The 25,642-nt window shown below is 51.7% G+C and overlaps 1 protein-coding gene across 3 annotated transcripts in view; it reads left to right on the top strand.

Moving 5' to 3' along the window:
• The first annotated feature begins 2,227 nt into the window (after positions 1-2,227).
• The window catches only part of Ptprn2 (protein tyrosine phosphatase receptor type N2), a 695,760-nt gene continuing 672,345 nt past the window's right edge, over positions 2,228-25,642 (top strand). For all 3 annotated transcript variants that reach the window (XM_060388289.1, XM_060388288.1, XM_060388285.1), the window contains exon 1: positions 2,228-2,470. In XM_060388289.1, coding sequence (XP_060244272.1) covers positions 2,362-2,470 — 109 coding nt within the window. In that variant the 5' untranslated portion in view covers positions 2,228-2,361. The remainder of the gene's footprint in view (positions 2,471-25,642) is intronic.

Below are 25,642 nucleotides of genomic sequence, written 5' to 3' on the forward strand. Positions count from 1 at the left end.
CTGTGCCTAACTTTACAAGGGTTCTGTAAACTCAAGTCCCACACTTGGCTGAGAACTGCTTCACCTACTGAGCAATCCCCCTCCTCTACCCCCCCCCCCAAGGCTGTCCTTGTTGATAATCGTCGCAGTCCCTCCTGTGCCTGTGCTGTTTTTACTCTTCCTCTTGGGTGTTTTCTTCTACCTTTATGTTGACATTGGGCTCTGAAGTTCAGGGCCATTGCAGTGAGATAGGACATTACTCAGGAGACTGTTAAGCAGCAAGTCAAATACTGGAAGGACAAACAATCCCAGCCTAGAGTCTGCTGAACAACAAACAAGGCTTAGATGAGGAGAGAGACACACAGCCCAGAACAAACAGCACTCCAGGATGTAGGCACCTGCCGCCCTGGTGAACTCCTTTGGCCTTCCTGGTACTTAGCTGCCTATGGCTGCGACAGATGGTGTGGGCTCTGTACGTCACACCTGGGTCAGTTCAGTGTGGTCAGATCTGGCTGTGGGGAGTTGGCCCTTCCTCATGGAGATGTTCTGCCTCTCACTCAGGTGAGTGCCAGGCTACTTCGCTGTTCCTCCGTACTGGAGAAACTGCACACGGCATTAGGAAAAGCTGAGAAAGCGTTCTGTGAAAACTCCCTGAACAGACGCGGGCCCCCAACCTTGGTGTCCGAGTAACCCTGTCATCAAAGACGGAGCCTGTTGTCTGTTTTCTTTTCCTGTTGCTTTTGTCCCCAAATTCATGATAAGACTGTTAGGGTCTCGGAGGACGCCTCTGCCCACCCAGGCTGTCAGGTGTCACTCCGCTCCTTCATCCTCCCGCGCCCCTGAGCTCACTCGTGTTTTGGCATCCTGGATCACGCATACTCTAGATGGGCTGAGGCCTGACATCTGCAGTGGTTCTTGGAGTCTGCAATAGAATCAGTCTCATAGATGTCTGCTCAAGAGCCTTATACTGGTTGCAGGTAGAGTGCTGGATTCTAATGCACAGCCTAGGCTACTGAAAATGGCAAGTAGAGCCAAAGCGTGTATTGGGCTTACCATCCTTCCACGAGCGGCAGCTCTGTAGAGCACCACGTTGCTGTGAAATGATGTCTCTGGAGGACGTGCTTTTTCTCCCAAAGTGACCTCTCGCTCCCCTAGTTGGCAGCACAAGGTCTGAAGGAGAGGCTGAGACAAGGGAGCTGGTTATGGGGAGCAGAGAGACAAAAGGTTTGAAAGGTGAGTCGGGCTCGGCCCGACAAAGGTGCCAGAGCTGATCTCAGGATGGTCAGACCCAACACCTAGTTTTCTTAGCTGTAGAAAGGCTGGAGGGAAATATAACTCCCTCACTGCCATCCTGAACCCCCGTCAGACCAAATAGAGGCCATCTTTCTCCAAGGGAGATTGTGGCAAGGAACATTGAAAGGAGGGATGGATGGAAGTGGGAAGGCCTGCCAAACAGGGGAGGGCAAACGTGAGGGTGGCTGGGGCTCCCAGCCATGCCACAATGCCACGAATGGGGACGAGACCATCTCTGTGGACGACGTGATGGAGGAAGCGGGCTGTTCCCTCACACGCAAGCTTGCGTCCTTTGAGACGGTCACACTCAAAACAAACCCGCTCATGCACACACCCTCCCATAGTCTCCGGATGCCAGGGGTACCGGCCCACCGAATCCTGTCTATGGGTCTTTTGGAAAGTGGCTTTAGAATCTGCACTTGGTCCCTCAGCCCTGGCAGCGAGGGCCAAGGCTCCACTGGCCATTGCAGCGACAGGCTGGACTGCGAGCATGGAAGGACCCCAGGCAAACAGGTCTGAAATCGTCCTGGCTCCACTTGCGCTGTCTGAGGAGGCCTGGCCCTTCCACCCCATCAGCCTCCTTTCCAGGCCCTGCACGATGTTTTCCCGCCGAGGCCTAACTCTGCCTGCCTTGGGCTGTAGCAGGCATGGAGCCCCGTGCATCCACGCCTGAGCACCCCACAGCTGCCGCCACTTACTGCGCAGCTGAGTGCAGACTCCAGCGAGGAAGGCGGAATTTGGAGTTTGAGCAGCACAGCCACACTTCCGAGGGTCCTCGTCGTCTCGGCACTGCAGCGTGACCCCCGAGGGCCCCGGGCTTGCGGGATCGGCCCGCTTCTCGGGAGCGCGCACCCCCGACCCGTCTCCGCGAGGTGGGCGTGCCCGAGCGCGCATGGCTGGCGGAGGGCGTGGCCACGGGCGTGGCCGGCGGCGGGGGCGGGGCCGGCGGCGCTGTCCGGTGCTGAAGCTCGGCCGGCGCCGCCGCAGGAGCGCCGCGAGCCGCGCGAAAGGAGCTGGCGCCGCCTGGCCGGGTCCCCGTCGGCCCTCGCTCGCGCGCGGCCATGGACTGAGCGCCAGCCGGCTGCGGGGATGGGGCCGCTGCTCCCGCTGCTGCTGCTGCTGCTGCTGCCGCCGCCGCTGCCTCGCGCCTTGCCCGCCCCCGCGGCCGCCCGCGGCCCGCAGCTCCCGGGGCGCCTGGGTGAGTGAGGGGCGCCGGGATGGGGGCAGGCGTGGGGCCCGCGCGCCCGTGCGCAGCCGCGGGGCCCGCGGGCCCGCCGGGCGCCTTCCGGTCCTCGCCAGCTACGTGGGGCGCGTCTCGCTCCCCCACCCCCCACCCCGCCTCAGTTTCCCTCCCTGGGGACCGACCCCACCCCCTTTGGCCACGGGCTCCCGCGTCCGGCACTAGGGACCAGGGACAGCCCAACCATCGGGTGCCCACGCCCCGTGTGTTTGTGCACCCGAGCGTCCACGCTCTGCGCGTGCCCCAAGTGTCTATGAGCCCTGCGTGCTCTCGTGTTCCCTACGTGTCCGTGTGCTCCGCGTGCTGCCTAAGGGCCAGAGCGCGGCTTGGTGACCGGCTGGGCCCTCCCGTGGACCTGGCCTCCTCTGCTACCCGGCGCTGCACCTGCCTTTTTCTTCGCAGAAGGCAAATCCTCAGTCTGCGGGTGGAGGCTGCACCGACATTTTCCTTCCCTGACACGCGGAAGGAAAAGGAACGGCGACAGGGAGGGAGGGCGCAATCGGTGGCCTTTCTGACATGGCACCTCCCTTCTGCTAATCTTGTCTGTTAAGGAGATTTACCACAAAACCAATGTTTGTAAGAGGCTTTGGGGCCAGAATTACCACACATAATGGACGAGAACAATCAGTGTTAGGGGAGGGAGCGTGCACGCCTGTGGCTGGCAGGCGGAGATGGGTGAGCTGCAGCCCTGGCCTGAGCTCCCCTCAGACTCACCTCCTTCCTCCCGCCTCTGCTCTTCAGGGGTGTTTCAACCCTGCAGAACTCAAAGGAAGGGACCGCGGGGAAGGGAAGGAGGAGGCTTTGCTTTCCCAGCTCCTGCTCTGGCTTAGGGCTGTTCCCGGGCTGCGCTGGCTCGCTTCCTGATCTCTCACTGAGGGTCTACTTCGGTTTGCAGCTGGAGGACACACTTGCCCACCACCTGAGACTCCCTGAACAGGTCTTTTCCAGGCTTCTTGCCCCAGAACCAGTTCACAGGCCCCTTATTCCTTCCTGGGTGGCTAAATGTGTCCTGCTTTCACTGTGTGTGTGTTCTGTGGTGATGCATTTGCCCTGTAGTTCACCCCAGATGAGCCCGGTAGGCTAAGATACCCATCAGTTTTCTCTCCTGTATTCCTTTCCTACTGGCTGGAAATTGGCTTGTCAATTCCTTTCTTACTGGGAGACCGGATGGCCCAGATGGCCAGATGTCACCCTTCACAGGCACAAGGCTGGGAGCAGGTCAGGGAGAACCAGGACAGGGTGGTGGGCCTGCATAGCGTGGGAAGAGCTGCCTTCCTATGTCGCTGCCAGCTTATAGAGCTTTGCCAAAACCACAAAGAAAGGGAAGAAGCCTGGGGGAGAGCTAGCAAAGGAGCCCTGAGGGTGGAAGTGTTCAAAAATAAGTTACTGGGCCGTCCTGGGCACCTGCCTAACACAGCAGTCTTGACAACAAGCAAAGTTGAGCCATGCTATCAAAAAGGTGTGGCCCGCCTGTGAGCCACCCCGAGCGCAGCAGTGTTGTCTGATGGCTCATCCAGGAGGGTCAGGTCAGCCGCTATTCCCCCGTCCGTGCTGGGGTGGGTGTGCTGCCACCGACGCGACACCACGGTTCATAAGGCGGTCTCAGGAGCGCAGTTCTGTGGGGCGGCAGTGCAGACCCAGGATTTATCAGGAAGACTTTGGAGCCTCAAGGAAATGCTGCCAGCCTCTCCATTCCCAGGCCCCTGGACCTGGCTTCTGCAGTCTGCACTGACCCCAGCATTCCCTTCCCTCGGGGCTGACCACATGACTCTCCCTGAGTGCTGCCACCATTCTCAGTAAACCAGAGACTGTACAGGGCAGATAGCCTTGTGAAAGGCAGCAGCTGCTGTGTTCTCTGCGGTCTTGTCTTAACAGCCATGACGATTGCCTTGACTCAAATAATCATGCATAACTGAAGATGTAAAAGGAGGAATCTGGCAAAGCTGAGGCATCTGTTGTCTACTTCTCATTTTATCTTTCAGTGCTGGGGATCGAACCCATGGCTTTGTGCATGCTAAGCAAGCACTCTACCACTGAGCTACACCCTAAGCCCCAGCTTCTGTTTCTTTAGCTATTAACACTTGCTCCTGGGTTGAGGCCTACAGACAGACGGTTGCAGGAGAGCCATGTTTTGTTTTTCTCCATTGCATTAAGAAGCCTTGTGCTTACTGTGGGTTAGAACCCGGGCTAGATGCTACGAGGGTGGAAGGACTGATTCTTCCTGTATGACTTGATAGCTTGAGAGGGCAGGCCCAGGGCCATTGGAGTGGGTTGCCCTCCACACTGAGCCACACCCCAGGAGGCTGGCTCTAGCCTCCATCCTGCATGGCTCCACGCTGCTCTCTGCCGCGCTTCAGCTCTTGCACTGGGGCCTCCCCTTCTGCTACATCTGTGGCAGAAGGGGTCCCTGATGACCTCAGTGATCTATGAGACTAGTCGAAGCTGAATGGGCCGGGGGGTATCTCATGGCAGTCCGTTGACTTTCTCTGCATATTCTCCCATTTTTGGGTGTTGTTGCTCCCCAAGTCCCCTGCCCTCTGTCTCTGTATGGAATTTCAGGGCCTCATGCTGTCCAAGTTCTCAGGGCTTCTTTCTGAGGTGTGACTTGAGCTATCATTCTGAAGTTCCATGCAGGCCTGTTTGTAAGTTTGCCCCCATACCGGAAGCCATAAAGGGCCCTGCCGAACCTTGGCTGAAGTAATGGGCCTGAATTTGCCAAAGCTGGAGCCCACCTTTTACACAGTGTTCATTCTGACCCTTTGTTCCTGCCTCCCCCCTTGCCCACGCATGCTTCCATTCACCAATGAGCCCACGCAGAGCTAAGATGCAGAGCTGGCAGAGACAGGAGTCGGCTGGCTTTGTGAACTGCATGGCGTGATTGTTTATTTTTAAATCAAAAGATCCTTCCTCCCACAAAAGCACAGATCCGTGTTTGCCTCACAAGGCCTGGAGTTTTTCATTCTGTTGAATTCTACAGAAATGAGCAGCCCACCCCTACTCTGGAGCTGAAGCCTGGTGTCTGAGCTGGTTCTCCTGGTGACTGACTGTTTGTCTGCGTCGGCCTCAGGTGCTGTGATCTAGGCAGGACTGAGGTATGCGGAGAACTCTTGTCGTCCAGCAGAAAGAGGTGCCAAGAAAAGGGGCTCTTGGCCAGAACAAGACACCCCAGCATGGAGCTGTGAGGTGGTTGTTCCCTCTGACCAGAGAGGACAGTTCCGTGTCAGTCTGTGAGGGGTAGGCGAGGAATAAAAAGGTCTTCTGAATGCTCCTCTTTGCTGAGCCCTGCTGTGTGTCTCAACACCTGCCTGCAGCGTTAGCCTCAAAGCAGACTTGCTTGTCAAGGTTATGGAGTGAGGGCCAGGTCAGCTGTCCCTTACCCTCCTCCTTACTCCCCCACCCGCCCCCAGGAAGAGGCCATTTCATCTGTGTCTGCTTCCTGCTGCGCAGCCTCCGGCTCATCCTGCACACACTCCTGAGGCAACTTTGTACTTCCAACTGTGTAGTTTTTATTTTGGTCTCCTATTCCCTGGGAAGAAGACCAAGGTTGTGGTCTGGGGTCAGTCAGAGGGAGGGTAGGAGGTATTGTTCTGTTCAAGGCCTGGTGCGCTAATCAACCTGGGGTTCTGCAGATTCTTTTATGTGGCAATTTTCTTATTTGTTTGTTTATAATGTTCTATTTTTTTCCACACACATTATTACCTGATTTGTGAATCAGTCCAGGTTTTTTTTTTTTTTTTTTTGAATGTGGGGTAAGAAAGAGGAAAGTAGGTAGGAGGGATGGCTCAGTTGACTTTCCCTCTCCAGGGTCTGATTAAGAACTGTTGTTGCTGGCTGTGGTGGCAAATGCCTTTCATTCCAGCACTTGGGAACCCAAGGCATGGTGATCTCTATGAGTTCAAGGCCAGCCTGCTCTACATAGTGAGTTCTAGAATAGCCATAGCTACATAGAGAGACCTTGTCTCAAAAATAGGACAGACAGACAGACAGATAGATAAATGGAAGAAGTAAAAAGCTGAAGAGAGGTTGTGACTATTGCTTCTTGGAGTACCCACCTAGAATTGCGAATCCTCGGTGTGCTGTATAGATCTATGTCAACCTCTCATAAGCTAGAGTCATTTGGCAAAAGTGAACCTCAAATGAGAAAATATCCCCCCCCCAGACTGATGTGTGGGCAAGCCTGTGGGGCATTCTCTTGGTTGATAGTTGATGGGGTAGGGTCCAGCTCACTGTGGCTGGGCCACTCTGGTGGTCTTGGGCTGAGCAAGCCATAAGGAGTGGCCAGTAGGCAGGTTCCTTCATTATTTCTGCTCCACTTCCTGCCTCCAGGTTCCTGCCCTGACTTCCTTCAGTGATGTAGTATGAACTGAGATTTGTAAGCTAAAATAAACTCTTTCATCCCCAAGTTGTTTTTGGTCATGGTGCTTAATCACAATAGTAGAAACGTAATAGAAAAGATGTTTTTAGCTAAATGTGCCCTAAGCTAAATCCAACTCTGGTTTTGGGAGGCAGATACTTAAGGATTGCTTGAGTGTGTGCAAATCTCAGTAGCTTAGGATTGTTTATGTGTGGAAGGCACGTGAGTGGTGCAAGAAGGGGGCGGAGCCTTCCCCTGGTCACACCTCAGACAAAGGCACCCAGCCTTTGCTGTCCAGAAGGCTGTCTTATCTCCTCTAACAAGGTGTTCTGTCTCCCACAGACAGCTGACCACGTGGCTGACTCTCAAGCCACTCAAAAGCATGTGGCAGCTGTTTCCACAGTACTGGAAACTGACCTTGGTAAGTGCAGACCCAGATGCACTTACTGTTTCTGATTGGGGCTGACAGAGAGCCCCACACAGCTGTCTGGAAACGATGCAGAGAGTTTGTCCACGGAAGGGCTTCTGATTTTTTAATTTCCTTGAATCCGTGCTGGGTCTAACAACCCTGCCAGCTGCTCTTTAAATACCCAGGGCAGGAAGTAAAGTGGGTGAGGCTTCCAGGAGCACCTCCCCATTGCTGGAGTTAGGAACCTTTCCTGAGGTAGTCATATCCAAACCTATGCGTGGCCAATGGCGACATGTCCAAACGTGAACTTTGAGCTGGGGCCTTTATCTCTGTAGTTCTGGGCCCTCGTTAGGAAAAAGGGTAGGCAGCAAACTGGCTCTAGTGCATCTCTGTTATTGCTGAGGCTTTGCTGTCTCCCGTCAGAACACTGCCTGATTTAGGGAGCAAAGGTTACTTCTTGTCTGCTGTAGAGGGTGACGATTGATCCAGTGAGAGAGCTGTCACACTGGCGGAGAATAAACTCCGAGTTATAAAACACATTGTTGAGCTTTGCCTCCAAATTCAGTTCTAAAATTATCAGGGGCAGGAGAAATGGCTCAGTAGTGGACCCTGAATACTGCCTTGTAGAGTTTGGTTCCTGCACCCATATTGGGTGCCTCACAACTGCCTGTCACTCCAGACCCAGGGGATCTTATGCCCCTGGTCACCACAGAACCTCTGCACATACTCACAGGCACACAATCAAGAACAGTTGTTTTGAAAGAAAGTCACCGTGCCTGGGGGTGAGAGCGGCTTAACGCTTTCCACTCAGTCACGAGCTGCTCTCAGAGTCCCACAACCCAGGTAAACTCTCCCTGGGGATATGGTGGCCCTCTGACCCCAGTGCTTAGAAGGCAGAGATTGGGGATCCCAGCACAAGTTGGCTGGCTAGACCACCCAAACCTGCAACCCCTGGGTTCAGTGTCCCTGTCTCAACAAATCAGGTGGAGAGTCATCAAAGACACGAGAGCGTCAGGCCTTCGTCAACAAGCACACAAACGTGCACGTGCCTCGCCACAGGCATCCGAATGCAGGAGAACATGTTCACGTGCACACGTGTTAAACACCATCTGAAAACATCTGCCGTATGGTGCTGCTGAGTTTCTTTTGGTCCTCAGTTCTGCACAGGACACAGCACGATGACCAGCTGCCCCCAGGTCCTGCCACCAGGGCACTCCTGACACAAAAGCACACCCTGAGCCTAGAGCCCGAACAAGCCCTTTCTCTCTTAAGGTGCTTTATCATAGCAGTAGGATGGGTGGCTAACACAGGTGGTGAAGGGACGCACAGGGACAGCGGTCGGCCTGTACCGTCACCCACATGGGTAGCCACAGCGCTGGGGAGAGCGCCTGTCTTAGGACACGGGCCCTTAGAAGAACTCCGTCCTCCAACCGAACAAAGCTTTTGCGCCATGGTCGGTGTAGTGGGACGGGCTCAGCTGTTCTCCCACCCATCTGTGAGGTGCTTAGAGTCTGCTGGCCACCGTCAGGACTGGGCCAGGGCATTGTCCAAATGCTCTCAGGTCAGGTGTGAATTTTCCTTCGGGTGTTATATTAGTGAGCAGATTCCAGTATTTGGCTTGCTTTCAGAAGTTTCGATGTTGAGAACAGATGGCTTGCTTTTGAAAGCTTCAGCCTTTCCACGGTGGCAGGAATGCGGAGGAGACCTGTGCAGTGGGCTCGCTGCAAAGCTGCTTCCCCACACGCTTGCCGTGTTTCTATCAGAGGGCGCAGTCTCCGAGGGCACCCCGCCTCGTCTTCATAGAGCACGGGGAGCTGTCGAGGGAACCACCCTGTGTCCACTTGCACCAAGCGCCAGGCTCACCCCACCTGTGCTCACCTTCTGCTCATGTCCCTTATTCTGAAGTGTGCATGGAAGGCAGGCACAGCCGCCCCATCGTGCCACACAGTGTTCTGACCTTCAAGCCCCGGGGGGTTTTCTGGTTTCTGAGCAGAGGCCTGCAGGCAGCTACAGAGCGTGTCTGGGAGTGGCTCTGGAAGAGAGGCACAACGCTTTTCACAGGGAAAGGGCCTTCCTGGGTGGTGCAGGCTGGTCCTGGCTAGGCGGCACAGCAGCTTGTGTGTGACGGAGCAATTGTCTGTGCCGGCTGTGGCTGCCAATGCTGCGCAGCCTGCTGATGCCCTGTCTGCTCTGGCAGCGCTGTAGCCACGGCAGCAGCTAGGCTGAGCTGTGACTTGGGGCCAGCTCAGCTGCCAGCATTTTCTCCGAGTCAGAGCTCGGCAAACAAGAGCTGGCGCTCCTCATGGAGAAGATGGCATGAAGTTCGGGATAAGCAGCCTGAATGCAACCAGACGGCTTCTTACCTCAAGTCTACTACCAAGAGCCCTGGAAGTGCTCCTGCTTGCCGGAAGCTAGCTGTGGTAGACCTAACTCAGCCTCTACCCTCCATCCCCCAATACTGGGGAATCCTAGTCAAAGATGGGGCTGAAAGTCACCACGGGACACACAACTCCCTGTGTCCTCACACCTGAATCCTCACACCCGCATCTTCTTCAAGCCTCAGCTGCCTCAAGCTGCATCTTTATTCCCACTCACCCTACACAGATGTTCTCATACCTGTATCTCCACCCAGCCTCCCCCGCCTTCCCACTCCAACATTTTCACACCTGCCTTCTCACACCTGCCTCTTCCCACCAGTCTTCCCATGCCTGCACCTTTACACCCGCACCCTTACACCTGCACCCTTACACCTGTACATTTACACCTGCAGCCTTACACCTGCACCCTTACACCTGTACATTTACACCTGTACATTTACACCCTCACCTTTACACCTGTACATTTACACCTGCACCCTTACACCTGCACCCTTACACCTGCACCCTTACACGTGCAGCCTTACAGCTGTACATTTACACCTGTACATTTACACCTACACCCTTACACCTACACCCTTACACCTGTACATTTACACCTGCACCCTTACACCTGCAGCCTTACACCTGTACATTTACACCTGCACCCTTACACCTGCAGCCTTACACCTGTACATTTACACCTGCACCCTTACACCTGTACATTTACACCTGCACCCTTACACCTGCACCCTTACAGCTGCACCCTTACAGCTGCACCCTTACACCTGTACATTTACACCCGCACCCTTACACCTGCACCCTTACACCTGCACCCTTACAGCTGCACCCTTACACCTGTACATTTACACCCGCACCCTTACACCTGCACCCTTACACCTGCAGCCTTACACCTGCACCCTTACAGCTGCACCCTTACACCTGTACATTTACACCCGCACCCTTACACCTGCACCCTTACAGCTGCACCCTTACAGCTGCACCCTTACACCTGTACATTTACACCCGCACCCTTACACCTGCACCCTTACACCTGCACCCTTACAGCTGCACCCTTACAGCTGCACCCTTACACCTGTACATTTACACCCGCACCCTTACACCTGCACCCTTACACCTGCACCCTTACAGCTGCACCCTTACACCTGTACATTTACACCCGCACCCTTACACCTGCACCCTTACACCTGCAGCCTTACACCTGCACACTTACAGCTGCACCCTTACACCTGTACATTTACACCTGCACCCTTACACCCACACCCTTACACCTGCAGCCTTACACCTGCAGCCTTACACCCGCACCCTTACACCTGTACATTTACACCTGCACCCTTACACCTGCACCCTTACACCTGCACACTTACAGCTGCACCCTTACACCTGCAGCCTTACACCCGCACCCTTACACCCGTACATTTATACCTGCACCCTTACACCTGCACCCTTACACCTGCACACTTACACCTGCACCCTTACACCTGCACACTTACACCTGCACCCTTACACCTGCACACTTACACCTGCACCCTTACACCTGTACATTTACACCTGCACCCTTACACCTGTACATTTACACCTGCACCCTTACACCTGCAGCCTTACACCCGCACCCTTACACCTGCAGCCTTACTCCAGCCTCCTTGCACTCACACACCCACCTTAGCCTTTCACACTTCCAATTCACTACAAACTCTTTACCCCGGTCTCTATACCTTGTACTCTTGAACATGTATCCTCACACCTGCATTTTTTTTTGCGCATATGCTGTCTATATCATGCTCACACCTGTTTTATTATGGTGCCTCGTTCTTGGATCTATAAAATAGATAGTATTAAGTTGTATAATTGGGTTACAGAAACTGTGCTGTTCCACTGAAATTAAAACTGTATTCTAGCTGGTCACAGTGGGACACTCAGGAGGCAGAGGCAGGTGGATCTCTGTGAGTTCAAGGCCAGCCTGGTCTGCATAATGAGTTTCAGGACAGCCAGAGCTACATAGTGACATCCTATTGCAAATACAAACAAACAGGGAAACAAACAAATGTATATCCTAACAAAGTAAGATCAGGTGGAATTTGCAAGCATGGTGTAGTGATTAGGATGGGTAATGGGCACAAACCATCAGGAGATAATTTACAACATAGAATGGACCCCTGAGCGGTTGTCCTGCTTCTCAGCCGAGGGATCTTAGCATACTGTGCCCGTGTGTGAGATCAAGAAAAACAGGAAGGCCTTATTTTACCCCTGAATGCATAGATAAACCAAACACCCCGTTCTTCATGCTCTAATTCCAGGGCTACCTGGAATTAGGATCCAGTAAGTCAGATTCCTGGCAAGTCTGAACTGTTGCTTCTAGAAGCTTTGTTTTTCTAGCTTGTGCTGAACTTGGTGGCCAGATGGGAATGTTGTAGCTGAAGGTAATCTTAGGTTGGAGAGTCAAGGCTTCAGATGAATTCGCTATTGGGATTGTTGCAATGATGTGATCATTACATCTTAACTAATTACGGTAAGTTATATTTTAAAGAGGTATATTTTACAAACAGATGCCTCCAGTTAGCATACAGACCTGACTATATAACCAGATGAGGATAATTAAGAGTGATGGTCACACTTGGTATGTATTTCATATCATCAGCTTGGAGCTCTTTAATATAAGAAATATGGCTTCTCTGATGGTTATACAAATTTCTCCCAATCTTGAGTGAAAAGCAAAGCAGATGAGGTATAAGCATATACTTTGTTTTTAATGTGGGTGTTTTGCTTGCATGTCTGTCTGTGTCCTACACAAGTGCCCAGTGCCCACAGAAGCCTGAAGAGGGATCCTAGTCTCTGGAACTGGGGTTGCAGATGGTTGTGATCCAACGTGAAGGTACTGAGACTCAAACTCTTCCCATGGAAGAGTAGCAAGTACTCTTAACAGCTGAGCTGTCTCTGTAGCCTCCAAGCACACCATCTTTGCAGATAAATGATATTTACTGAAATATTTTATTAATATACCTTTGATGAAAGCAAAGTTTGAAATAACTGTAGAAGTATGTTTGACATGTCTAGATCGGACTGCTTTTGGGCAGTCTAATATGGCCTCTGGAATGGTCCCAACATTCTCTACTGTACTGTCATGCAACCCAGCCTGGCTGTGCTTGCTATGGGCCACGGGTGGAGGTGACAGGACTTGCTGGCCCGTTCTCACATTGGGGATGCCATGGCGAGGGAGGCAGCCCAGTAGGGACCTCCTGAGGAGATGCAGCTCTGCTTCAGGTACATTACATCTCTGTTCCTGCTTCTTGCTTCTTTCCTTCTACGGCCCACCTTTCTCTTAAAGCTGAGAAAGAGAGAGTCAGCACTTGCCTCACTCTTCTGACTCACAGGAACCCTCAGGGCTATGGAGACCAGGCACTTCATGATGAGATGCTGGGGTCTGGACAGGCTGTGCCTCTCTGCCTTAAACCAGAGCTGCTTTCTGCCCCGCCCCCCATCAGTTTGAAGGTCTGTGGTACTGTTGCTACTAGTCAGCCTGAGCAGCATATGCCCAGGGGTCATGTCTTTGCAGCTCAGAGGCACAGATGAGGGTTGATGCTCCTGTAGGGACTGGCAGTGTGCTGGATCTGGGAAGTGGGTGCTGGGATGGGCTCAGGGCTAACTCAGCAAGAGTAAGTTGCTATTTTCAAACTCAAGGCCGTAACATGCAAACAAACAAACAGTGCAATGTGTGTGCGCCCGCCCACATGCACGCACGGTTGGTGTGCACTTCCTCTTACACCACTTTATTTTGGTTCTTATGTCTACCACCCTTCTCGCCTTATCCACCCTCATCTCTTACAAGCCCCTCTCCCCACTAGGTAGGACAGAGAGAAACTTAGAGGGGGAAGAGGGCATAGGTCTTTTTAGACCACTTCCTGCTGATTAGGTCATTAAGAGATCCCCAAAAGCAGCCAGGAGTGGGGGAGGGTGAAAGGCAGAGGGAGCAGCAGCTAACCTCCTCTCTTTCTGCGCTCTGGCATTTATTCCCTCTCCAGAGTCCCCAGAATTAAAATATTTGCAGCTGGCACATACCACGCCCCTGCTAGTGCTGGAGCCAACCATAGTTAACGGCTGTGGACAAGCTGGGGCACCCCGTACCCTACACCTGGGATTAAAACAAGGACAGGCGCACACAACATAGCTGGGATTTAAAGGAACCAAAGCCCGCACTGCAGCACACACACATGCTCATGGAGGCTAGAGGCCAACCTTGGATGCTGATCCTCAGCTGTGTTTTCTTAGGAGAGTCTCCCTGGAACCGGAGGGTCTCTGTTTTGGCTTTGATGGCTGCTGAGCCCCAGGCATATCCTTGATTTTGCCTCCTCAACACTAGGATTATATGAAAGAGCTACGATGCTTGGCTTTTTACATGGCTGCTAGGGACTGAACTGAGGTATTTCTCCAGCACTGGGCCAGGTAACTTCTAAGTAGAAAAAAAAAAAAAAAAAAAGAAAAAAGACACATTTCTCAATAAAGATCGGATTTTTAGTGTAGTCTGGCAGGAATCATGTTCTCCTAGCTTTCCAGTTTTTGTTATATCTCAAGCAATTGCCTGTCCTTAGCATGTAAAAATGCCAAACTGCCTGTCTGTAGTCACTGGTGGCTGGCACAGCACACAACAAATAACCTGAAGTGTGCGAATTGCATTACCGGAACCCTTGTATACAGCTCATATGACACGGCCAAGGAAATGCCAAGAGAAGTCTGTTTTTTAAAATACAGGAGCTTCAAGGCATGAGGCAACACCTAAAACTAGCAAGGAAGCCAGGCCAGTCATTTTTGTTCAGTGTCTTTGAGAAGTAAGATACAGATCATTTTTTTTAATTGTCAAATTTATTTATTTTTTATTTAAATTTTTTTATTATTAGTTACATTTTATTAACTCTGTATCCCATCTGTATCCCGCTCCCTTATTCCCTCCCAATCCCACCCTCCCTCCCTCATCTCCTCCCTGCCCCTTTCCATGTCCACTGATTGGGGAGGACCTCCTCCCCTTTCATCTGACCCTGTTTTATCAGATGTCTTCAGGACTGGCTGCAAAGCCCTCCTCTGTGGCCTAGCAGGACTGCTCCTCCCTTGTGGGGTGGGGAGGTCAAAGAGCCAGCCATTGAGTTCTTGTCAGAAATAGTCCCTGTTCCCCTCACTATGGGAAACCAATTGGTTACTGAGCTACCATGGGCTTCATCTGAGCAAAGGTTCTAGGTTATATCCATACATGGTCCTTGGTGGAATGTCAGTCTCAGAAAAGACCCTGTGCCCAGATGTATTTGGTCCTTGTGGAGCTCCTATCATTTCCACATCATACTAACTCCCCTTCTGCCGAAGGTTTGGTTATGAGTCTTAGTATCTGTTTTGAAACACTGCTAGGTAGAGTCTTTCAGATGCCTTCTGCAGTAGACTCCTGTCATATGTCCAATGCACATCCCATTTGTCTTTCTAAGTGAGGATTGATCATCTTACCCTGTGTCTGCTTTCTTGTTTATCTCCTTTAGGTGTATAGACTTCATTATGTTTATTATATCTTGTAGGTCTATATAAGCGAGTATATACCATGTTTGTCTTTCTCCTTCTGGGATACTTCCCTCAGAATGATCTTTTCTGGATCCCACCATTTGCCTGCAAATTTTATGATTTCCTCATTTTTGATTACTGAGTAGTATTCCATTGTGTAAAAATACCACAATTTCTGTATCCATTCCTCCGTTGATGGACATCTGGGTTGTTTCCAGGTTCTGGCTATTACAAATAAAGCTGCTACAAACATGGTTGAGCAAATGTCCTTGTTGTAAAGATACAGATCTTGAAGAACGTCTTGGTTCGCTGTTATTCTGGAAAGTAAAAAATGCAATTGACCTAAAATTTTGGATATCTATATGGATATTATGCCTGTCCTTATTCTTCACAGGTTTTTGAGGGAGTGATGTAGATGTAAAACCCTTTTAGGGTGTGAGCAAATGACATTATTGGCAATGTCAGTCAGTGTTAAATGGTAAGGAGCAATAAGCTTGCTCTAAACTGGCACTGCTAAATAATACCTAACATTCGTTCAGCGACGAAATGTTTACTGTAGGAACTCTGAAAGAACATAGGATACACAGAGTTTAAAGTCGGGGAGTATGCGGGAGCAGAGTGTTTCGGATTGTTCTAAGTAACCTTACATAAAATGACATTGAACTCGGGGCCAAGGCTCTGTTTGAACAGCACAGGCACTGCTGCTGTGTTCTGCACGCTAGAGTTCTTTCAGGACCCTGAAGGGCGCTGCTTTCCGAGTGAAGGGTGTGACTGAGTGGGCAAAAGCATCCCCGAGGAAAGCACAGTGGCTCATTTCAAGTTGTGACCTGGTCCTGGAGACATCCACTTCTTTTGAGAGGGCTGAGCCCGGAAAGTGTGGGGAGCAGAAATGCCCCTCAGCACCCACACTGGGCAGGATGGACCCCTGAGGCCTGCCCATCAGGAAGCGGCAACGCTTTGGGTTAGCATGGCTGATGAAGAGCGAGCACTTCAGGGGTGGTGTTGGCGAGGCTGCGCTGTGTGGCAGCAGGGAATGGCCCGCTGGTGGGGCACAGGCCCAGCAGGAGCGAGATGGCGACCTCAGTCCCCACTGCTGGGCAGCGGTGTCCTCTGAGGCAAACACGGCCTCTCGGGGGGAAACAGTGCGGTAGCTATAGGATATCACCAAGCTGAGCAGGCTCTCTTGGCCTCCTCCTCTCCAAGCAGATGCATGATGCCCTGTATGGCCTGCATTTGAAGAAGCATTATGAGGAGAAAAAGACTGAGCCTCCTTATTGCTGCCATGGGTCTGCTTGGTGGAGGTTTATTCCTGCCTGGTGTGTGCAGAGAGCTGAGCCGGGAAGTCCCGGCCACTAAGTCACCTTCTCTATGTTGGCATCACCAGCCTGCTGCTTTCTTGCCTGGAACTGAGTTAAGCTGACCCCTGACCTGTGCATCTTGCCACAAGCTGCAGAGAACCATGAGTCTGAGCACATGTGGGTTGTCCACCTCATGAGAAGAATAACCTGTGGCAGGCTCCCAGCAGGGCTGCTCCTTTGTGAGTGATGCTAAACATGCTACCTCAGAAACATAGATGGACGAATTTGTGTTTCTTCACAGTCAGAATGTTGCTTGTTTTATTAGTTGTAATTTGCCAAGTATTTCCAGTTTCTCATGCTAGCTGGCTCTTGGCAAGCACAGGTTCTTTTATTCCAATCTTTTTTTTAAATTGTGTTCTATTTTCAGTTATGTACTATGTGTGTCTGGGCACATGTGAGTTCACATACCTGTGGAGACCAGAGGAGGGTGTTGAGTCCCCTGCAGCTGGAGCGACAGGCACTCGTGCTTTGGTTGGTGAGGACTGAACCCAGGGCCTCCGCCAGAGTAAGCAGTATGTGCTCTTAACCACGGAGGCGTGGTCTGCTCAGCTCCTACATTAAAAGTTCGTCTTAACTTTAATTCGGTGTGTATGATTGTTTCTGTGTGTGTGTGTGTGTGTGCTTGTGCGTGTACTGTTAGTCCATACTCTCAGACAATACATTGTACATCCCACAATGAATCCCTGTCTGTCTGCCTGCCTGTCTGTCTGTCTCTCTGTGTATGTGGTGTGTGTGTGTGTGTGTGTGTGTGTGTGTGAGAGAGAGAGAGAGAGAGAGAGAGAGAGAGAGAGCGAGCAAGAGGGAGTAAGTGCAAGTGCGAGTGAGAGCGAGAGCACAAAGGGTTGGGCAGAGCTCACAGAGTCCAGAGCTTCACTGGGCAGAGAAGGATGCTGCTAGTGATGTGATGAGTGGGGGCGGGGTGGGCGAGCAACCCTGTGGAAGCCTCCCAGAGCGCTAGTGCACACTCACGAGTTTGAGCTGAGCCTCAGGGCCGAGCTGCAGAGACAAGACGTAGGGCTGAGTTGAGACAGATGCACACACTGGAAGGGAATTTGAGCAGACTCCATCAGGCTGTGAGGACCAAGCCAAATGAAAGCCCCTAGAATAGCTAGGAGTTCTCTGCCTGTTGGTGTTAATGTGCACGTGTGCGTGTGCGTGTGTGTGTGCGTGTGTGTGTGTGTGTGTGTGTGCGTGTGTGCACGCGCTTGTGCACATACAGGTAGTCAGATGACAGGATGGGATTATTACCTTCACTTTGTTTTCTGGGAGTTTCTCTTTTCTTTGGTCTGACGTGTTCAGTACTTGTGCTTTCCTGATGGTTTAAAGATAACCCTGCATTCACAGGGCCCCAGTCTACTCTGATGAGTTTACACGGTCACACTTTGTGGTGTCTGTGCACACAGTGGGGCACACATTCACCCTGTGTCTGTCCAGCCAAAAGCTGCGTGTAAAGTAGCGTCTCTTGTTCAATGCAAGGTGAGGCCTGAAAACCACGGCCTTACACCGTTTGGAGGAACTTAGGGCATGGCACAAGCGGGCCTCATGGGTGAGTGTGCTTGTGGGGAGATGTCTGTGCCTGTTCTTGATAACTCCTGCAGAACACGCCAACTGTCAAGCACAGGCGTCGCGTGCTGGGGGAGGTCCCCAGGCCGGCGTCATCAGTGTGTGGGGCTCAGACTGAGGTTTGTGGAATGACTTGCCGCAGAACTGACCAAACGGGGCTCTGAAGGTCACATGACTGTGGGTTGGTGCTCAGAGGGTCTTCACAGAGAGACTCCTGAGAGTGCGTGGATATGGGCTCTAACCACAACCTCTGGGGCTGGAGTTGACATTTGTATGTATTTCTGTCTGTCTGTCTCTCTCTGCCCTCCCTCACCCCTGTATGTGTTTATGTGAGTGTGTGTGGAGGCCGCCTTTGTGACAGACATCCTCCTCAGTCATCTCTCCACCTTATTTCTGAGACAGGGTGGCTCACTGGACCTGGAGCTCACTGATTTGGCTAGACTGGCTAGCCGGGAAGCCCCTGGACTCCCCCGGTGTCTGCCTCAGTGGTGCTGAGGTCACCGGTGTGAGCCGCCGCGCCCAGACTTTTATGTGGGTGCTGGGAATCGTAACTTCAGTCCTGTGCTCATACAAAACTGCTCTGCCATTCCCTAGCCCCGGTATTTATTTCTCAAAAATGATTCTGAGGAGTGCAGAATAGACCAACTGTGTCTAGGAATTGTGATGGCTTTACTGGCTCCAAGCGCTGGCGTTTCTGCATTCCAGGGCGGGGTCTCTCTTTACCCACCTGAAATTGTTTGGCTAGTTCCAAAATGGTGAGCGGAGCATGGGGTGCTGGCTGCCAACAAGGCATGATGCCAAGGACAGTGGCTCCGAGTGTTTCTGTGACGGCTGCACTGTGCAGAGGTGCTTCTGCACTGAGGCACAGGAGGCGCCTCTGCCGTCCATTACTCTAATGTCCCTTTTACATCCTCCGCTGTCCATCACACTAACGTCCCTTTTATATCTGGGCTATGATTCTAAGGATGTCTCAGAATGTCTTAGCCATCCACTCTTTAGCCCAGAGATTGTCAGGTAACGACACTTACTTATCCAGTCAGGGAACAGCATAACCATCCAGAAAACATGAATACACGGTCAAGGTTCATGGTGGTGCTGGCAGCATCGTGGGCTGGTGGTCCAGTGTGCTCTCATCTTTATTTAGAAGATGGCTTCTCCTTGTCAGTGTGGTCACTGCTGAGGGCCAGAATGAAGCGGTTCTTATGCTGAATTCCCTGGCAGAGCTCTGGGACTGAGAGTGCGCTCTGGGATTTGATGACCCTCTCCCACAGACAGTGCCAGAGGATCTGGGTGGGTGTTTAAACATTTACAGTATGTTAGTGAGGAGCTGAGCGCGAAGACCCAGCAGCAGGAGGTAGGCGACAATGGGTGTGTGGGGTCATCTCTCCATGGAGGGGTTACTCGTCCTGGGAGGCATGGATAGGGTCCTGCAGGCCACATGTCCTGGGCAAGGTGTGTCTCATGCCTGAGTGGGGAAGGTATAGGGCATACACAAGGTGGCTCTCGTGCAGAATGAGCTGGTATTGGCAGCTCCATTGCCATAAGGATTAGGGCCAAAGGGCCTGCTGGGATCCTTAAACACCAGACAGCGTCATGAGTGTGCTGTACCCACAACACAGAGCAGCACACTGTCCTTCCAGTTTCAGAGTCTATAAGGTCAGTAGGGTTCAAGCTTCATTAGGTTCACTGACCCAGGGACTCCTGGACTCGCTTGGAACAATCATAAATTCTTTGTCAGTGTCTGTAACAGTAAGTCACACTTCAGTCACAGCCAGATGACAGGAATTTGGAAGAGGATGGAGAGTTCACAAAAGTTGGAAGCAAGCTGAAGAGTCAATGCAGTGGCCAGGAATCGATTTCCAAACCAAGCATGGAGATGCTGAGACAAGAATTCAGTACCCTCGAAGTGGCTACACCGACTGAGCCCGAGGATGGTTGTGGCGTTGTCCGGCGGTTTCCCCAGCAGAGGCTGTGATTGGCATGGTCCATGAGGGGGTGTCGGGGTGGCCGTTGCACCCTGAAGTGCTCTCCTTACATGTGTCTCTCTGTCTGTGTGAGGAGGGCTTTTCACTTTTACAGACAGGTCCTTCTGACAAGTTGTTTCAGAACTGTGCTGTTTCTGCATTACTCCATTCAGCTATGCTCTGTATGGAATGTAAGGTGAACATCGGGAAGACATTTGCATATGTAGAGATTTCATTTAGTGCCCTGAGGCATTTGCTGAGAGGAAATAAGATCGTTGACACATCTCGCTATCCCTCACCACGGACTAACAGTACCACTGTCCTATAAAGCAGATAATCAGCCCCATAGAAAGACGCTTCTTCAGTAAATGGAATACCAGTACGGGCTGGGCCTTTGGGCACTGTGCGGTAGACAGGCAGGCCCTTCCCCCAGAGTCTCCCCTCCCAAGGCCTGCCCTGCCTTCAGAAGGTCACCAGGGCCTTTCTGTCCAGTGCGTTCTCTGCCGACCGTTGTGAGCACGGCTAACTGGCTTGGTGCTGGAGGACTTCCTGTGCCGTGCACTTCCATCCTGGTTTGGGACGTTCTTCCTGGCTCTGTGAGAGAAGTCTGGTGAAGGCCTGTGACGTGAGAGGCTGGCATTTTCATCACAAGGGTATTCACTTGGCTTTTTATAACTCTGGACAAGGAAAGCAAACAGTGCCTCTGAGGCCGTCTCCTCTGGGACCCTTAAGTGAGATACTTTTCATTAGGTGTGCTGATGGTGAAAGAGAACACACCAGGAACATAAAATCTCGAATAATCAACTGAAGCCACTGGCAGTCGGTGAGAAACCAAAGCTCCCTCGGGCCCGGGGTGAGCACTGCTTGCTCTGTCTGGGCTGTCTGGATGCCCTGGGTCCTGAGGCTGGCATCTGGCATCACATTATGAACTGGATCTTTGGATTGTTTTCTATCACTATGAGAAAATACTGAAGATGAAAAACTCATAAAAGGAAAATGAGATTAGAAGGAAAAATCCTGAGTGGACTTGCGTGCAGGGAGGAGGCAAGAGTATCTATGATCTTGCTTCAGGCTGCATTTACTGGCTGCAAAGCTGGTAAATTGCCTCATAGACATGGAATAAGAAATCCCTAACCCATAGCCTAGACCCCACAGTCGGGGGTGAAACTGGAGTGACTCCTCCAGGGGTTTCATCTGGGTCTGGGGTCTCTGCGTCTACTGCTCCAGTTTCTAGGTTCTAGGTCTGCCCCAGTACCTAGCTGAGCAGCTGGAAATATCCAGCACTGCAAAAAAAATTAATAACAATATAATGATTACAAAGATGTGGGAGGAAACACTTGGAATACGCCACAGTGTGCAGGGGAACCAGGCTCAGAGGCCAGCTGAGTGTGTCTACAGCTCAAGGGTGCAGGTGCGATCTTGGAAAGGATCCACCTGAGACTCAGTTTCCTCACAGCCCAGACACACGTGGAGCTCAGCAGTCCAGGATATGTTTCTCTAGAGAAAGCGGTGAGCTGCCATTGCCCAGTGGCAGAGCTCTTGTCCCAGCTGGTGTGAACTCCGGGGCTCTGTCCCAGCATCTGAACAGCTGTGTTCCTCCAGACCTCTTCAGAAGAGTCTGCTCCAGGGGCTGGCTTCTCCTGGCTGTCCCCGCTGTGAGACACAAAGCAGGTGGAGCATCAGCCTTTCACAGAGAAAGCACTGTCCGTATGCACCTCCCCAGGTGCTCAGGACTGTTGGCCGTTTCTTCTTCCACGCCAGGGTTGTAGAACTGCAGGTCGGGTTGATGATTACGTCTGCTCCTGTATTAGAGTTCTCTGTCTCTGTCTCCGTGTGTGTGTGCTCTTGCATGTGCATTTGAGTGTCTTAGTTACTTTTCTGTTGCTATGATAAAACACCATGGTAAAGGTTGGCTTATGGATTCAGAGAATTAGATTGCATAATGGCAGAGTAAAGACACAGCCAAAAGCTCACATACTGATACACAACCACAAGGCAGAGAGAGGATGGCATGAGCTTTTGAAAGCCCAAATCCCACTCTCAGTGACACACCTCTTCCAAGAAAATCACACCTCCTAATCCTTCCCAAATAGTTCCACCAGCTGGTGGAATTCAAATGTGTGAGCCTATGAGGCTGTCCTCATTCGATCTACCACAGCGTGTACACGGTTCATTAGACTGACATACAGGATGTCGTTGGCGTAGGCCAAATGGGCTTTCTCACACAGTCAAGACGAAGCATCTCAGTCCTTGAGACCAGATGTCTCAGAAGTCCCAATCTGGGACTAACGGCCTGGAGGTTTCCGAAGAGCTGCTGCTCTCCAAACTGTGTTGGAGGTCTGAAGAAGCTCTTTCTAAAAACAGTAAAGCAACGATGCAGCTGCATGATAGATGAACCTGCCAGCAAGAGTGAAGGAAAGCAGGCCAACAGCAAAAGTCTCCCCACTGCATTTGCTTCTCGCACACAGGGGACTTCTGCATTACAAACAATCTGAACAAGAAAAGTCCTCACAGGAGTTCCCAGATACTTGCATTTTAGTTGTTCATCACATCCCATATACTTGTGTGGCCCAGGTGGACAAGGCTAGGGAGCTGGGGGGCTGGCCTCCCTCAGCTCTTTCTGCCCCCAGGACATTTCCTGCGGGATAGGCGTCACATCTAACCTCTGCAGTGCCTCTCCTAAGCTCCTATCTTTATGTCTATTCCTTTTCTAGCTTCCACATACCCTGCTTAGCCTCTGTCTTTTCAAGAGTAGATCCTTCCTCCTTGCTAAATGACTCTTGGGCTCACTGGGGACCTGCTTGCCATGGCCCTTGTGTGGCAGGAGGCTCCATGCCTGTTAATGAGCAAGAGCTAGAGTCCTGGGCAGACATGCCAGGCCTTGTCAGGCCTGTGGGTCACAGTGACGGGACAAGGTACGGAGTACAGGAATTCTCTAGCCTCCTCAATGGTACAAACCATTTAACCACGGGCAGATGTGGCATCAGGTGCCCTGCAGTCTGGGAACCAGGAGAATCCCTCTCTGATTGTCTCCGTGTCTGGACAGGAGCTGAAGATGTGGAGAGCTGAAGCAGAGGGCAGAGGCTATTTTCCTAGGGAAAGGGTGCTCTTTTTTCCTTATTATTATTATCACTTAAATTTATTCATTTTGTATCCCCTCCCTCTCTCCTTCCCGTCTCACCCTCCTTCACTCCCTCCCTCTTTCCCCCCTGTGCCCCTCCTCCAGTCCACTGATAGGGAGGCCCTCCCTGCTTCTATCTGACCCTAGCATGTCAGGTTTCATCTTTAAGGAGGTTCTTGATTCAGTGAACATGTGCAGCTGCTGGGGCTGCTGGTCTGGCAGAAAGGCGCCGGCTGAGACCCATTGGTGTGCCTCCCAGACTCCGCCTCGCCTCTCACTCCTGCTTCCGCTGGCCTTTCTGTGCCACAGACATTGCTAATTCATAATTTCAACAAACGCCCTGAATAGTCCATCAGATTCTTATACCTTCCGGAGTGACCGGGATGCTCTGGCTCACAGAACTGCGAGCAGTTACCTCATGCCCTGCTCTGCCTGCACTTTCTGTATTTCAGAGATGCCTGACTGGCCAAGTTTGTAAGGATTGGGCCAAACCAGAACCAGGAGCTCCAGATTCGCATCCCTGACCTCAGGCACGGTGGGCTTTCTGTAAGAGCTGCCTGTGCCCTTTGTACCTGAAGCTCTTCCCACCCAAAGAAGTGAGAGGCCGGTGGTACCCTGGGGGCTACCTGAACCTGGTCACACCAGCCCGAAAATTCTTGGTGACCAGGTTTACCCATCCTCACTGTGCTCCCCACTTTGTGGTGTTCTCACATGGCAGGCTCACCTGTCAATCCCTCGTGGGGTTCACAAGCACAGTTGGAAAACGCATGAGGTAAAAATTAAAATATGCATGTCCCTGAGCATATTCCCAAAAGATCTGGAAGCAGGGACAGAAATGACATGTGCACAGCTGAGCTCACTGCAGCACTGCTCAGAGAGAAAGGCAAATGGTCTTCGTGTCCATCAGCACGGGAGAGCGAAGGCGACCTAGCCATCTGGTGGAACATTGCTTCACTTCAAGAAATGCTAGTTTTTCATTTTTTAATTAGCTAATACAATTTACATTTCAGTCATAGGCCCCTTCCAGTTCCTCCCTCCCACTCCCCTATTCCTCAGAATATGGAGTTCCCATACCCAGACACCCCAGCTCTTCTATTCACATGAGGTCTTTCTCCCCTGTGGTGTGGTAGGGCAGTCCCTTCAGGGGGAGATGATCACAAAGCAGGCAACATAGTCCATACTAGCTATATCCCCTAGCTAGTGGGCCCACATGAAGCCTAAGATGCCCATTGGCTACTTACAAGTAGGGGACCTGGGTCCAGTCCATGCATGGTCCTTAGTTGGTGCTTCAGACTCCATAGGCCCCTCTGGGCCCTGGTTGACTGGCTCTGGCGGTTTTCTTGTGGAGCTTTGGTCACCTCTGGGTCCATTTATCCTTCTGCCCTCTTTTCCAGTAGACTTCCTACATTTCACCCAGTGCTTGGCTGTGTCAGTGTCTGTTTCAAGCCGTTGCTGAGTGGAGCCTTTTAAGAGGGCAACTCTGGTAGGTTGCAAGAATATCAGAGTATCGTCAATACTCTTCCATGGGGTGGGGTGTAGGGTTGGGCCCAGCATTGGTTGGACAGTCCCTCAATCTCTGCTCTCTCTGTTCTGTATTTGTCTCTGCAGGTCTTGTAGGTAGGGTGGTTTGGACTGAGGTTTTGGTGGGTGGGTTGGTGATCTCGCCTGTCCACTAGGAGTCTTGTCTAGGTAAAGTGTCCTCTTCAGTCTCCATGGCCGCTGCTACTAGGAGTCTCAGCTAGAGTCCCCCTCATATCCTCCCAGAAGCCTATTCTGACTTAGGTCTCCAGCTTGTCACAGAGATGCCCCAACCCAGTATTTCTCTTTTCTCTGCAGGTCTTCTGCCTTCCTACCCTCTCTCTCCCCAGGTCTGATCTCCCCCTTACTTCTCTCTGTGCTTTCTCTTTTCCCCTGTTCCCTCTCTTCAACCACTTCCTTTGTCTATTCTATTTCCCCTTCTGAGAGAGATTTATGTGTCCTCCCTTGGGTCCTCCTTGTTACTTATCTTTTTGGGGTCTGTGCATTGTAGTATATGACTAAAATCTGCTTATAAGTGAGTACATAGCATGGGTGTGTCTCTGTATACGATCAAGCAGGCATGATTTTCTTTTCTTTTTTAAATTTTATTTTTGTGTTCATTGGTGCTTTGACTGCATGTATGTCTGAGAGGGTGTCAGAAGCCTTATAACTGGAGTTGCGGACATGTGTGAGCTGCTGTGTGGGTGCTGGGAATTGAACCTGGGTAGAAGAGCAGCTAGTGCTCTTAAGCTGAGCCATCTCTCCAGCTCTGACAGGCATGGTTTTCATTGCAAATGAGGGCCACATGGAAGAGAGCTATATAGTCTATACAGTCAAGCTCCAGGTGAGAATTCATCCTATGGAAAGATACCCACCTAAGAAAGAAACCTCAGCAGGTGGAGCAGCCCAGCCCAGCTTTGTCTCTGCTAATGC

Source organism: Meriones unguiculatus, chromosome 7 (assembly GCF_030254825.1).
Source record: "Meriones unguiculatus strain TT.TT164.6M chromosome 7, Bangor_MerUng_6.1, whole genome shotgun sequence".
NCBI lineage: Eukaryota > Metazoa > Chordata > Mammalia > Rodentia > Muridae > Meriones > Meriones unguiculatus.